General features: G+C 39.8%; 1 protein-coding gene and 2 gene segments (V, D, J or C); 1 reads left to right on the forward strand and 2 right to left on the reverse strand.

The window, feature by feature from the left end:
* The window catches only part of LOC122782647, a 32,529-nt gene extending 23,748 nt beyond the window's left edge, over positions 1-8,781 (forward strand). Inside the window, 2 exon segments of the V gene segment in view lie at positions 7,318-7,355; positions 8,238-8,781. Of these exon segments, the coding sequence occupies positions 7,318-7,355; positions 8,238-8,557 (358 nt within the window).
* Positions 1-11,879, reverse strand: part of LOC122782649 — a 42,569-nt gene extending 30,690 nt beyond the window's left edge. The window contains 2 exon segments of the V gene segment in view: positions 11,354-11,651; positions 11,790-11,879. Of these exon segments, the coding sequence occupies positions 11,354-11,651; positions 11,790-11,835 (344 nt within the window).
* Positions 233-4,303, reverse strand: tspan37 (tetraspanin 37). Its single transcript, XM_044047081.1, has 7 exons — positions 3,967-4,303; positions 2,499-2,690; positions 2,327-2,401; positions 2,131-2,229; positions 998-1,150; positions 840-923; positions 233-733 (listed from the first exon to the last, which is right to left on the reverse strand). Exons 1-7 carry the CDS (start codon positions 4,027-4,029, stop codon positions 656-658), a joined length of 744 nt encoding a protein of 247 aa, XP_043903016.1. The 5' UTR covers positions 4,030-4,303; the 3' UTR covers positions 233-655.
* Positions 11,880-14,080: the final 2,201 nt, after the last annotated feature.

A 14,080-nucleotide genomic window follows, 5' to 3' on the forward strand; every position in this document is an offset into this window, starting at 1 on the left:
AATCGTTTGGTCCAGAAAATGTCTCAAATGTCTTGTTGTGTCCAAAAACCAAAAAATATTCAGTTTTACAGTTTTAATGATTTCTTTGTTATATTGGGCAAATAAACCAGATGTTCACATTAAGGAAGCTAAAAAAAAAAAATCAGACAACTTGTTTTAACCCTTGACAAACACTCAAACTATTAAACTATTATACTATATTGATTATTAAAATAGTTGACAGAGGCGGGCGGAAGCAAGAACCATTTATCCATATTTGTTCATATTTATACTCGTACTCCACACGACTAACCGCAAGCCATCTGAATGGTAGTAAACTGCAAGTTAACCTTTTTTTCTGCTACAGTGAGAATACATGTTGATTCATTCAAAATTCAATCCAGTAAAGTGAAGTAAAAGACATGCAAAAAAAGAACAACTATTTTCCATAACAGCTAACGCGCAGGAAACGGCCCCAAAGTACCAGATTTAGTGCATAATGTGCTTATCACCAACACTCAACAAGACAATTGATTTGCATAGAAAATCCCCACCACTTGTGGTATACTGAAGTAAACCTGTACCCATTAATTAGCAGAAGCTGAACTGATCGGGCCCTGCCGAGGCAAAGCGAGTCAAGCCGAGCCAGTGGAAACGTGCCATAAGTATAGTGTCTTCAGTTTTTGTGCAGTATGTGATATTCTATAAATGTTTGGTCCCTCATCAGCTGTGCCACCACCAGGAAATTAACAACCTACAGGATAAGAGGAAAGAATGAATATGAACCTAGTTTACCACTGGATTTAATGGAAATTATGCTCTGAAATGTATGTTACCACAAGTGTGAAAATGTTTCTCACCTCCACCAGAAAAAGGACTGGGCCGCACCAGAAGATAAAACTCAGCACAAACTGAAAAGATGCCTCCAGCCTCACCTGGCAGCCCTGAAAGATTTACAAACAGCAGGGATCAAGTCAACATTTGTGCGGTTTAGTAGTGAATTTATCTTGAATTCTACCTGAGTGTAAAGCTGCCACGGCTGGTCCACAGAGCCATTGCAGTGGGGGAATGTAGAGTTGCAGCAGCTGTGCGGAACAAAGAGTCCACCCGTGCGGTTGAACCACGGGGTTTCATGCCAGTCCGTGTAGTTATGGACACCACAACAGTGCAACTAACAGAGATCGAAACACAAAAGGTGCAGTCACTATCAATATGTAGACGTTTGACACCGTAGAACAGGGCTGTCAAACTTGCCCACCACTTAATATCATTTATAGTAATAATAATACTAATAATAATGATAATAATCAGACATTCATGTATTACACTCAACATTAAATTACATATATTTAAGATTGTTTACACTTATCCTCGTCATTATTTGCAAACTGTTCTATTTATTTCTCTGTTTTTGTGCATCACAAATATGTTCTTATTGTCAAGTATACACAATTCCATATCAAAAACAAGCACTTTTACTTTGAAAGTCTGTCAGATATCATCATGAATACCTTATATTGCCCACCCAATACTAAACAGTTTCTGTTTTTCTAGACCAGGCCCCCTCTTGACCAGACTAGAAGCTCATTGGCCCCCAGGTCATCTGACATTTACAGGCCTGCTGTAGAATCTCAATAATGGATCATTAGAAAAACACAAGGGTTTTCTCTGGGCAGAATTTCAATGGGGTCCATTACAGGAGGTGCATTTTCAGGGCCAGCAACTCTAGTTATGGTTGTTGCTCATTGTTTTCTAATCCCTGCTTCTCATAATGTGTAATAGTTTGTTTAATAATGTGTTGATGACTTTTATTATTAATTAATTAAAAAAAGAGGCCACACATTTGGTGTAGTGGTTGGGCACTGTTGCCTTTGTAGCAAGAAGATCCAAGTTTGTGACCCAGTCAGAACAAAGAAGCCTTTTTGGAAGCAGAATTAGGAAAATTGTTTAACACAGGTTGAGCTGGACTCAACCTGTGTTTTTATTATGCTCTGTATTGTTTTTTAAATGTTTTATGTTTTTATGCTTTCTTTTTTTTTTACTGCTTTTATTTTGTTATTTGACGTCATTCTGTACAGCACTTTGGTCAAATGTGCTATAAATAAATTTGAGTTGCGTGGAGTTGTATTTCAGCTACGAATGATCACTCACCTGCTGTTGAGTAGCATCCACAGCCTGAGAGACCCGGTCAAGGCTCCTGCCTGTGTAATTATGAAACAGTCCACTAAGGGGAGCCATCTCTGAGTCCAGCTTATCAAAAAGACAAAATGTTTAAAAATGCATTGTCTGTTCAACTATGATCTGCTTAATTATCCATTATGTATATTTTACAGTGGGATTTGTCTACCTTCACAGAGTAGAAATAAGCCAATGCTGAAGCCGAACTTTGCAGACAAAAGACCACAACTAGAAGATAAACAAACTGGAGTGGGGTACATGGACTTGGATTATGGACAGTTCACACTCGGCTACACATACACATACTTTTACACTGACACGAGCAACGTGGACAACCGTACCAGGCCCTGCAGGAACGTGGATTCCTTGATGCTCAGACACGAACCGAGGAATCCATCGACCAACAGGACGGCAGCACTTCCGAGAGCAAGGATGGCCGGCATCGTGATGTAGGTGTTCGAAAAGAACAAGCTGCCCTGACTGTATTTCATCAGCAAATAGACTCCACCCAAGCCCACCACCAACCCCATCACCTGTAAAGAAAACACATGACATGGGTATATCATGGTGTTGTCACATTCCAGGATAGATGTAACGGAAGAGGACACGAGGGATTAGGGAGAGATGGAGGCAGAGGATCTGCGCTGTGGCGACGTCTAAAGGGAGAATCTGAATGTGGAATGTAGTTATTGTTATGATTCAGATTACAGTCCACATGACAAATGCTGATCGTGCTGCTGTTTACCTCTACTTTATGTGCAAGATATTAAAATACAGTGTTGTAATGTAACAAAGTAGGAATACTTCATTACCGTACTTAAGTACAAAATTCACGTATCTGTACTTATTTATAATTCTAGCAACTTTTACTTTTACTCCACTACATTTCCTTGAGCAAGTGACACACATAGATTACCAGGACCAGGAATTGAACCCACAATCTTCCAGTTGAAAGACAACTCGCCCTACCACTGGGCTAAAATATTAACCACATTTAGTATCAGAAAATTACTTTTGACACTTCAGTAGAGTAAATGTCATATACTTTAAGACTTTTATTTAAAGCAATACAACCATCTTTTTCTGATAAGATACTTACTCAAGTATCACTTGGTGGTACTTAAGTACTTTGCACATAGAAGCTTGTGATTTAAGGGATATATCAAACACAGATCAGTCACAAAATCTGTGTTGTTTTTGTGTCCATTTGTTTCTTATTATCATTATTATTGGAATCATGTGTCATGATTACATCATTGTTTTTCTCTCTGATACTGTGTGCTTTCAGATTTACTGAGAGTCTAATGTTTGTTTTCCAGCTGGACCCCAGGAGGATTAGGATTAGCTGCGTCCAAAGCTGATGGAGATGTTAATAAGTAAACAAATACTCAACCAATCAAATAAGGATTAAGGCTAATTAATGGTGACGGAGTTGGACATGTGGTTCTGACGTTAGTGACAGTGCCTTTCATTCATGACTCATGGCTTCTCAATGTCGAGACAACTGGAGACAACTTTACTTCCTGTAAAAACAAGTGCGCTCACGTGCACAATTGCGCCATGGGGGTCACATGACTTCCAGTCCGTCAAACATGTACTGTGATATAAAACATTATAATGTAATAATATAAAGAGGAATACCATCTACTTGTATATAATAATCTGTGTTTACATTATTCCGCGTAACGTTTCAAGGGTTGGCATGAAATGTGAAATAGTCTGTGACCTAATGATCGTTTATGGAAGATGAAGATTGGTCGTTTTGCACTGGAGAAGAAGAAGACTGTGCGATAATGAAGTCTCACTCACCCACAGAAGTTGACTCGACATCTGCAGCGCGGTTTTGAACGCCTTTCTCCTCTGGTCGCTCATTGTCGCGCGCCAGGAGCAGAGAGGAGCGAACGCGCAGCGTCAACGCGGGGGCCGCTGTCGAAACGCGTTCACGTGCAAAGACGGACAGCGAAAAGGGTCCAGAGTTCAGAGTTTGACGTTGTTTTAAAATATATATTTCTAAACGACTGCAGTCGAGTCAAAGTTCCTTTCCGCAATTGCAAAACAGAGAAGGAGGCGGAAACGTCTCTAAGGCGTTTGGAACAACGTGATCAGCTCTGAGGACAAAGTTATTTTTGTCACGATTCTGCAAGAAGAAGAAGAAGAAAGAGAGGAATAAGGGAAATAATAAACCCTGCAAGTATGCACCTCATTGCCACACGTGTATCGATGCTAATCAATTTACTTATTCCAGGGTTAAGTGGTTGTTAAATGGATAGATTCACTGTACACTTAATTAAGTACAATTAATATCAAGTGCCTCCAAACCTGATCTTATTGGCTGTAACTCAGCCTCCTCACTTGCTGCTGCTGATGTTGTTAGGACTGAAACCGTTACTTATTGGAACAAGTTTACTGATGATGTAAATGTGAATTTGTTCTTTGCTCCATGCAACAAAGAAATCATTCAAACTGGATCTTTGTTGGTCTGTGCACAAACACTGATCAACATTTTCTGACATTTTGTGGACCAAAGAAAAAATAATTGACAGATTTATCGATTAGGGAAATAATTGCTATATTCAATTATAATATAATTATATATAATTGTTTATATTCCTTGTTGTGTTCAGTTTTCCCCGTCCCTTTTGTATACTGTATGTACTGTATGTTTTTGGTTCCTAAGGTGGCAGAAATCCAGATAGATCGATAGATAGATAGATAGTTGTATATTAAGTTAAACTATTCTAGATCAGTGTTGGGAGTAGTTTGGTAGGTCAGGGTGAAGCTAAAGGAAATACTTTAAATGCTATATATTTTCTTTTTATTCCACACACTGACGCCACCTGTGGTTCTGTGAAATCTCCACAACAGCTGCCATATAATATGTGATCCCACACAAAGTACAGGAGTAAATGTATGGATGTGGACAATAATTGTGGCCTCATATTTATGTCCAGATGTTTCCTGAGATGTTTTTTTAAATATTGTTGAACTCAGAGACCATACAGAATGGTGTGGTTTAATGAACAATTAAATATAAAAAAGAGAAGTGGTCGTTTCAGGTTGTTCATGTGCTTGGTGAGTTTACTGTCAGCTCTGTGCTCACTGGTCTGCATCTCTGTCTCTTCCTTTTGTAACAGCTCAGTGTCCCTGCACTTTCACAGGTTTTTGTACGACGACAATTCACTGTGTGAACGGCCAATCACTGCCTACCTTGTGTACACCCATGCAGTAGTAAACTGCAGCATCTTCAGTCTGAACTCCACTGATGGTCAATGAGAAGTCAGAGTCGCTTCCACTGCCACTAAACCGAGCTGGTGTTCCTGAATGTGCGACGTTCACATGTCTTATCAGGAGCTTTGGAGTCTGACCAGGTTTCTGTTGGTACCAGAACATACATGGACCAATGCTGCCACAATTGGAATAAATAGCAGGGTTGGTTTTACAGGTGAGAGTGACAGTGGATCCTGGAGTAGTTTTCACCACAGGCGGCTGAGTCAAAGTCACCTGACCACTGTGTTTAAATGCATACTGTTGCTTTTTAATGGTGATCTTCATATTCTGCTCTTTGTTCATTCACTTTCAGAGAAAATCAATCTCATCCCATTGCTAATCCAGTCTAAACCATAATTTCAGTCGTTAATAATCCCCTCAATTCACAGATACTGCCCTTCTGTGCTACATAGACTTGTCCAAATGTACCCCCCAAAAAATAAAGTCTGTCAACTAATGACGTCACAAACATAGAAATAAAAGGAGATGCTTTCAGTTGTGTAACATTCTCACGTTACATTCAAGTTTTGTACATTTAATATTTAATATTTACATAACTTTCATATTTGTTGTGTCTGTTTGGATTGATGTCATTGTTGATGAATTGATACTGAATATTCAGAGTTTGTTTCAGTTATAGTTTCACTGTGTTTGTGCTTGATGACTCTTGTGTTCACTGGACCAGTTATCCTCATCACAGCAGCTGCAGCAGGACGTTTTTTTTTTTACTTCAGTCAAACTGAGGGAAGTTTTTGTACGATTACAAATCACTGTGCGAACACTCCTGTACTATGGCCACTGTAACAGTAGTAAACTGCAGCATCTTCAGTCTGAACTCCACTGATGCTCAATGAGAAGTCAGATTTGCTTCCACTGCCACTAAACCGAGCTGGTGTTCCCGAGTAGAGAGTTGATACGCTGTATATAAGAAGCTTTGGAGTCTGTCCAGGTTTCTGTTGGTACCAGGACATACATGGGCTACCCCAACAGGTTCCAACATCGGAGCTGGTTTTACAGGTGAGAGTGACAGTGGATCCTGGAGTCATTGTCACCACAGGAGGCTGAGTCACAGTCACCTGACCACTGCATCCTGCAGACAAAACACATCATTTATCAGCACAAAGAAAAAAGAGAGAGAACAGGCAGCACATGGTGTTGGAAATGTTGCAGAGTGAATGAACCTGTGAAGCAGCAGCAGCAGGTCAGTGTCCACATGAGGATGGTGATGAGAGTCATGGTGGTTGTGGTCTCTGCCGTGACGACTGACAGATGTGAGCTGAGCAGTGTTGAACTGGCAGGACTTTAAACCTTCTCAGTCCAGTGGAGGATCAGCTGACGACGCAGAGCCTCCTCCTCTCTATGGAAATGATTCCTCTGCTCTGAACAGACTGAAGGTCTGGACGTGGGACATGAAACCAGGAGACACACTGACTGGATTTACACTGACTATGGATTAGGAACAGGAAAATGTGGGTTCTCAACATCTGGATTAAAATGGTGTCACCTTTTTTGACGCACCTGTGTTTTTGTCTGTCCCTCTGATTTACTTACTAGAGTATTTCAGAACATCATTTTAAAGACTTTTTGTACAGTAGTGTAATTGAAATGTTTTTGAAGCCTTTTGTTATTTTGGAGCATTAGACATTATCTGAAAATAAATTGTAAAATTCAAATCTATACCAGAGTAAATTTAACAAATTAAACCTCTTTTTTTAAAAGTCACAAAAATGATTGAAATGATTCTAATATTTTGAGCCACAAGAGTTAAATATAAAGTATGAAGTGTAAATTGAGCAGTTAAATGTGGAAAAGAGTGAATGTTTGAGTGAGTAGATGCTTGTTCACAGTGCAGGAGGTTTTTGTACGGCCACTTCATCAGTTTGTATCACTGTGGTTCACTTTTGGTGGAGGAACCAAACTCGACATTGACTGTAAGTATTACAGAGTTTTCCTTTGTACAAAACTTTACATTTATATTTTACTATCATGTAATTGATAAGATTATTGATTGTTTGGTTGAAAATGTGATATTTTTTCATTTATTTATCAAAGGAAATTAAGGCACAGCCTGAAGTTGCTAAGACTGATATGTGTGTGTTTTTGATTGTTTTAATTATCAAAACTTTGATAGAATTGTTGTTGTTTTTCTTCAGTTACATTAACAAAGTAAAGTCGTCGTGGAGAAAACCTTTTAAATCAGTCGATGCCGATAATTGTCAAAACAAATGTCAGATGATTAAACAGTAAAAGGAGAAGAAATCCGTTCCTTGTGGGTTTAAACTTATTCATGAGCAAAAAAAAAACGTCAAACGATTGTTAAACAGAGATAAAACATTAAGAGTAAATATGTGTTACAGGTGAAAGTGCAGAGGAAATGCATCACCATTATATCAACGCTGAACGTTTGCTCTGTTGTGTTTTTATTGTTTCATCACTCAGTCCTATATCACGTGACATGTGCCTTAAATTATTCCACATTACAATAATGAGGTTAAGCTGTAAACACGATGCACATTGTTTGATTTTTATTTCGGAAACGATCAAAAATGTCCATGTTTATTCCTGTTGTGATTTGAACGGTAAACGCAGCTCAGCTCTGTGTTCACGCTCCAGTCGCTTCACACGCGGCGAGAAAGGAAGTGAAAGAAACAGATGGCAAACACGACCATGAGCGTTTGAACCCAACACTTCACCACATTATCAGTGACGTGTGAAGATGATCGTCACCGATCACATGTGATGATCCACATGTAGTCACACATGTGTCCCCGTTATAAGTGTATCACTGTTATTCCTCTTCCTCTCTCCTCCAGTGGGTGTGGTGCAGCCCACGCTGAGTGTCCTCCCCCCCTCCAGTAAAGAGCTGGAGCAGGACAGTGCCACAGTGCTGTGTGTGGCCAGCGGGGGCTTCCCTTCATCCTGGAGCCTCGGCTGGAGGGTGGGGGGAAGCAGCAGCTCCTCTGGGGTGTCACACAGCGTGACGCAGGGCAGCGACGGCCGCTACAGCTGGAGCAGCACCCTGAGCCTCTCTGCAGACCAGTGGAGGAAGAGCAGGTCAGTGACCTGTGAGGCCACTCTGAGTGGACAGAGTCCCATCACTCAAACCCTGGACCCCGACCTCTGCTCGGTGTAGAGCTTCAGCAGCACTTCCTGTCTGAAACGAGGCCGTTTCAGTGTCAGAGGTCACAGCGAAGCTGCAGATCTGCTTCACGTTTCTGCAAAATCACAACTTTGGGTTTTTTTCCCCAACGCATGTGTGTGTGTGCAGCTTTCTCTAATTTTATTCACGTTCAGCTTCTCACTTACTTTGAAACTGTTTAAATTTTGATTGTAAAATAAACAGCATCTTTGCAACAAGTCACTTTCTTTGTGTTTTCATTCTTACATATTTAAATACATTTATTCAGCCTTGTAAATCTGTATTTAGATTCATTATGATAACAACAGACTTACTGGTGTCCATTTAAAGTGTCATGTTAGAAATGTAAGTTGTTCATAATTGTGATTTCATTTATTGTGGAAAATATGAACCTTGTACAAAACAAGGAGAGATGAAATTTACCAGGTTTTTAGCAAAACTGAATTTTTTTAATTCACCTGTAGTTCCAGGTCGATGGAACAATAAATGAATAACAGAACAAAAATGTTAATGGAATAAAAAGATGTGAAAAAATCATTAAAGATCTCACAAACATCTTCCTCCTCTATATCCAAGTCCATCTAATCTCACTCATTTTCACATTTGTACAAAGTAAGAGTGATAATCTGATCAGGGCACAGATGTTTGAAGGTTTATATGAAATGAGGTCTAATGGAAGAGTATTTCACTTGTATTTAGAATGATTGTGTTTGTGCTTGATGACTCTTGTGTTCACTGGACCAGTTATCTTCATCACAGCAGCTGCAGCAGGACGTTTGTTTACTTCAGTCAAACTGAGGGAGGTTTTTGTACGACTATAAATCACTGTGTGGATGTGCTATCAGCATGTGCACCGAGACAGTAATAATCTCCAGCATCTTCAGTCTGAACTCCACTGATGGTTAAAGTATAGTCAGAACCAGAGCTGCTGCCACTGAATCGAGATGGAGTTCCAGTGTAGAGAGTTGATGTATAGTATATAAGAAGTTTTGGAGCCTGTCCAGGTTTCTGAAGATACCAGCTGAGAAAAGCAATATCTGAACTCCCTGTGGCCCTGATGTTCACAGTCCCTCCAACACTAACAGACATGACTTTGTCAGTCTGAGTCAGGAAATTGCTGGCAGAAGACTCTGAAATTAGAGATTAAATTTACTTTGTTAAAATAATCTGACAGCCTGATGAGAAAAGAAAAGTAAAAGACACTTTTATGCTGAAAAAAAATCAGGGACTGAGTGGATTTGTCCCAAACATTTAAACAAATCTCTCACCTTGACTCAGAAAACCCAGCAAGAGAAGCAAAGTGAATGGCGACATCTTTGTGGAGCAGTTTTCAGTGTGAGTGCATGAAAACAGTCCAGACTCTGTGTGACATAAGAACTTAAACTCTCGGAGCAGTGATGCAGAAAAGTCATGCAAACACACATTTGGATACACCTGTCTGTATGAAAGTGAGAGGGTGAGGTCGGATTAAGAGCAGATTAGAGTGCCATGTGTCGACTTTATTCAGGTCGTCACATCGATGCCTGCTTAAACTCGACCAGGCATAGAGTGCAACAGAGGACGCTGACCAACGCTGTACAATTTTCATCCATTTATTGACATCATTGAATACAGTACGTGTAGGTTAATAATATGGGAAGAAACAAAATGAAGTTAATCAAATAAATGAATCATCACACCAAAATCTATGATCTTTACTTAAATTAAGTTATAATGTAGATCTAAAGAGTGAAAGTTACACCATTTAATAATACAGTGCATTGTCCATTTATTAAATTGTCTGAATAAGTCTATTTTTAAACCGATTTATTTTTAAGAATGAAATTGCATTTAATCACCCTTTTAATCTTCAGTATATTTAGTGCATTCAATGAATTTACCTCCCTTGCTACAATTTCCATATTTACAAAGTAAATTAATTAAATCAGATTCAAATTAAGTCTATAATCATTTTTAATAATTAAACCAAACACTCCAAATCAAGCAAAAACTAGACCCCAGAATATTTTCCCAATCTCATCCGATTGCTAATCCAGTCTAAACCATAATTTCAGTCGTTAATAATCCCCTCAGTTCACAGACATAATTCAGATGAAAAGCCAAATTAAATAAACAATCATTCCCACACTGATCAGATGCCACCAAATTTAACTGCACAGACCTGCATATCACAAATGTTATTCAACTAAAATATAATGTATATACATACCAATGGTGTCTCAGTTGCCACCCAAGCACTCACACACACACACACATCTCTCCAGCTTGACTCTGGCAGACTAAAGGGCCTCACCTGCCCGAGAGATCCTCCTCATCAAAACTTCCTCAGGTGATCTGTCTCTCCTGATGAGCCTGTCTCTCTCTACCTGCATGCCAGGTAGCTGAGTTGCCACACCTACTCCCTGATACTGCCCTTCTGTGCTACATAGACTCGTCCAAATGTACCCCCCAAAAAATAAAGTCTGTCAACTAATGACGTCACAAACATAGAAATAAAAGGAGATGCTTTCAGTTGTGTAACATTCTCACGTTACATTCAAGTTTTGTACATTTAATATTTAATATTTACATAACTTTCATATTTGTTGTGTCTGTTTGGATTGATGTCATTGATGAATTGATACTGAATATTCAGAGTTTGTTTCAGTTATAGATTCACTGTGTTTGTGCTTGATGACTCTTGTGTTCACTGGACCAGTTATCCTCATCACAGCAGCTGCAGCAGGACGTTTTTTTTACTTCAGTCAAACTGAGGGAGGTTTTTGTACGACTATAAATCACTGTGTGAACACTCCACTACCATGATAACCAAGACAGTAATAATCTCCAGCATCTTCAGCCTGAACTCCACTGATGGTTAAAGTATAGTCAGAACCAGATCTGCTGCCACTGAATCGAGATGGAGTTCCAGAGTTGAGAGTTGATGTATAGTATATAAGAAGTTTTGGAGCCTGTCCAGGTTTCTGAAGATACCAACTGAGATCACCACCAATGTTTGAACTCCCTGTGGCCCTGATGTTCACAGTCCCTCCAACACTAACAGACATGACTTTGTCAGTCTGAGTCAGGAAATTGCTGGCAGAAGACTCTGAAATTAGAGATTAAATGTACTTTGTTAAAATAATCTGACAGCCTGATGAGAAAAGAAAAGTAAAAGACACTTTTATGCCGAAAAAAAATCAGGGACTGAGTGGATTTGTCCCAAACATTTAAACAAATCTCTCACCTTGACTCAGAAAACCCAGCAAGAGAAGCAAAGTAAGTGGCGACATCTTTGTGGAGCAGTTTTCAGTGTGAGTGCATGAAAACAGTCCAGACTCTGTGTGACATAAGAACTTAAACTCTCGGAGCAGTGATGCAGAAAAGTCATGCAAACACACATTTGGATACACCTGTCTGTATGAAAGTGAGAGGGTGAGGTGGGATTAAGAGCAGATTACTCTCACAGCTACCGGCAATTTAGAGTGTTCAATTGCATGGTTCCCAACCTGGGGTCCAAGCCCCTCTTAGACATCACATGGGGGGGGGTAGAGCTTTGACTGCTCTGAGTTTGTGAGGTTAATATAATTACATTTGTGCATCCCAATCAGACACTCTACTCGATAATTAGAAGTCAGTATCACCCAAATAAAAACCTGCAACTCACTGTTTATTTTTGCATATGAACTTTTTACTTTATTCTTTTTCTTGTGCGTACCCTGGACATGGGTTCGGGTCAGGGGGCGGGGCCTGGTTTGTCCTGGACACAAGCAAGGGGGCCTTCAAGGAAAAAAGGTTGGGAACCACTGGTCCAATTGACCTAATCCCCATATTGCATATCTTTGTAATGTGGGAGGAAGCCGGAGAACCCAGAGAAAAGAAAATGCAAACTCCATGCAGAAAGGCCTTTGCTCGGATCTCAAACCCGAGATCTGAGCAAAGGCAAGAGTGCTGACCTACTGTGAACCACGATTTATATTTTCATCTTATTTGCCAAAACACACTGAGACTGAATGATGGGGCCTGAGAGCGTCTAACCCATGTTTTCTAACAGGAAGCCAGTAGAGAATTATATTTTACAGTTAACAGTTAACAGTTTCTGATACCACAAATTGGATTATTTTCAACCTTTTTCGGAATAGAAAAGAAAAAATACTGAATATTCAGAGTTTGTTTCAGTTATAGTTTCACTGTGTTTGTGCTTGATGACTCTTGTGTTCACTGGACCAGTTATCCTCATCACAGCAGCTGCAGCAGGACGTTTTTTTTACTTCAGTCAAACTGAGGGAGGTTTTTGTACGACTATAAATCACTGTGTGAACACTCCACTACCATGATAACCGAGACAGTAATAATCTCCAGCATCTTCAGTCTGAACTCCACTGATGGTTAAAGTATAGTCAGAACCAGATCTGCTGCCACTGAATCGAGATGGAGTTCCAGAGTTGAGAGTTGATGTATAGTATATAAGAAGTTTTGGAGCCTGTCCAGGTTTCTGAAGATACCAACTGAGAGCGCTACCAATATTTGAACTCCCTCTGGCCCTGATGTTCACAGTCCCTCCAACACTTACAGACATGACTTTGTCAGTCTGAGTCAGGAAATTGCTGGCAGAAGACTCTGAAATCAGACACGAAAATGTGGTTTTGTTTAAAAGCCTGTGGGGAGAAAAGAAATCTATACATTTGCACAAACCAGGTTTTAAATCTCTCACCCTGACTCAGAAAGCCCAACACCACAGTCAGAGTAAATGTCAAAATCATCGTGGAGCAGTTTTCAGTGGGATTGTGTGAAAACGGTTAAGATTCCGTGCGACACAAGATTTTTAAACTCTTGGAGCAGTGACGCATGACAGTCATGCAAAGCGCTGCGAAGAAGGCAAGCACACACCCGTGCATGTGAAACAGGACAACGTCCACATGCTTCAGGCTCAGTCAACCATTTAAAGAAGTTCTTGTTATTCACCTTATTTCCATTTACCAGAAGTGGAAGATAGTTATAGATGCTTTTTTAAAAAAAAAAAAATTAACTCATCACCGATGAATGTTTCTAGATTTTACAGCTTTAATGTTCGAGTTAAACGCTAAAATGCTGACACTACACTTGTTAATATTGTTAACATGATGTTGCTGTTCTTCTTGTCTTATCTCAGGGCTTTACAGTAAAAACCCACCCACTGTGGCACTTTACGGATGAGAAAATACAGTAAATACGCTTTTTCACTTCTGTCTAAGATGACTCAGCTACTTTCTTTTTCTAAGTGAGGAAGGCTGTGTGCACTGGGGACCATCTGGAGCTGGAAACAGGAACTTAACATGAAAATCTGAGTTTCACTTCCCCTCTGACTGGATGATGATGATTGTGGGGAGATTTTATGTTACTGTGAGTGTTCAGATTCGCGTGAGACACACAGTCACAGTCAAGCATTAATATAAATGTACTGTATGAATGTGCCTATCAGAATACAATAAGGCATCACCTGACCATAGGATCCTTGGCACCCATGGTAAACTGCTGTGGGAATAATACCCAATTCCT

Source organism: Solea senegalensis, linkage group LG16 (assembly GCF_019176455.1).
Source record: "Solea senegalensis isolate Sse05_10M linkage group LG16, IFAPA_SoseM_1, whole genome shotgun sequence".
In the NCBI taxonomy this organism is placed as follows: Eukaryota; Metazoa; Chordata; class Actinopteri; order Pleuronectiformes; family Soleidae; genus Solea; species Solea senegalensis.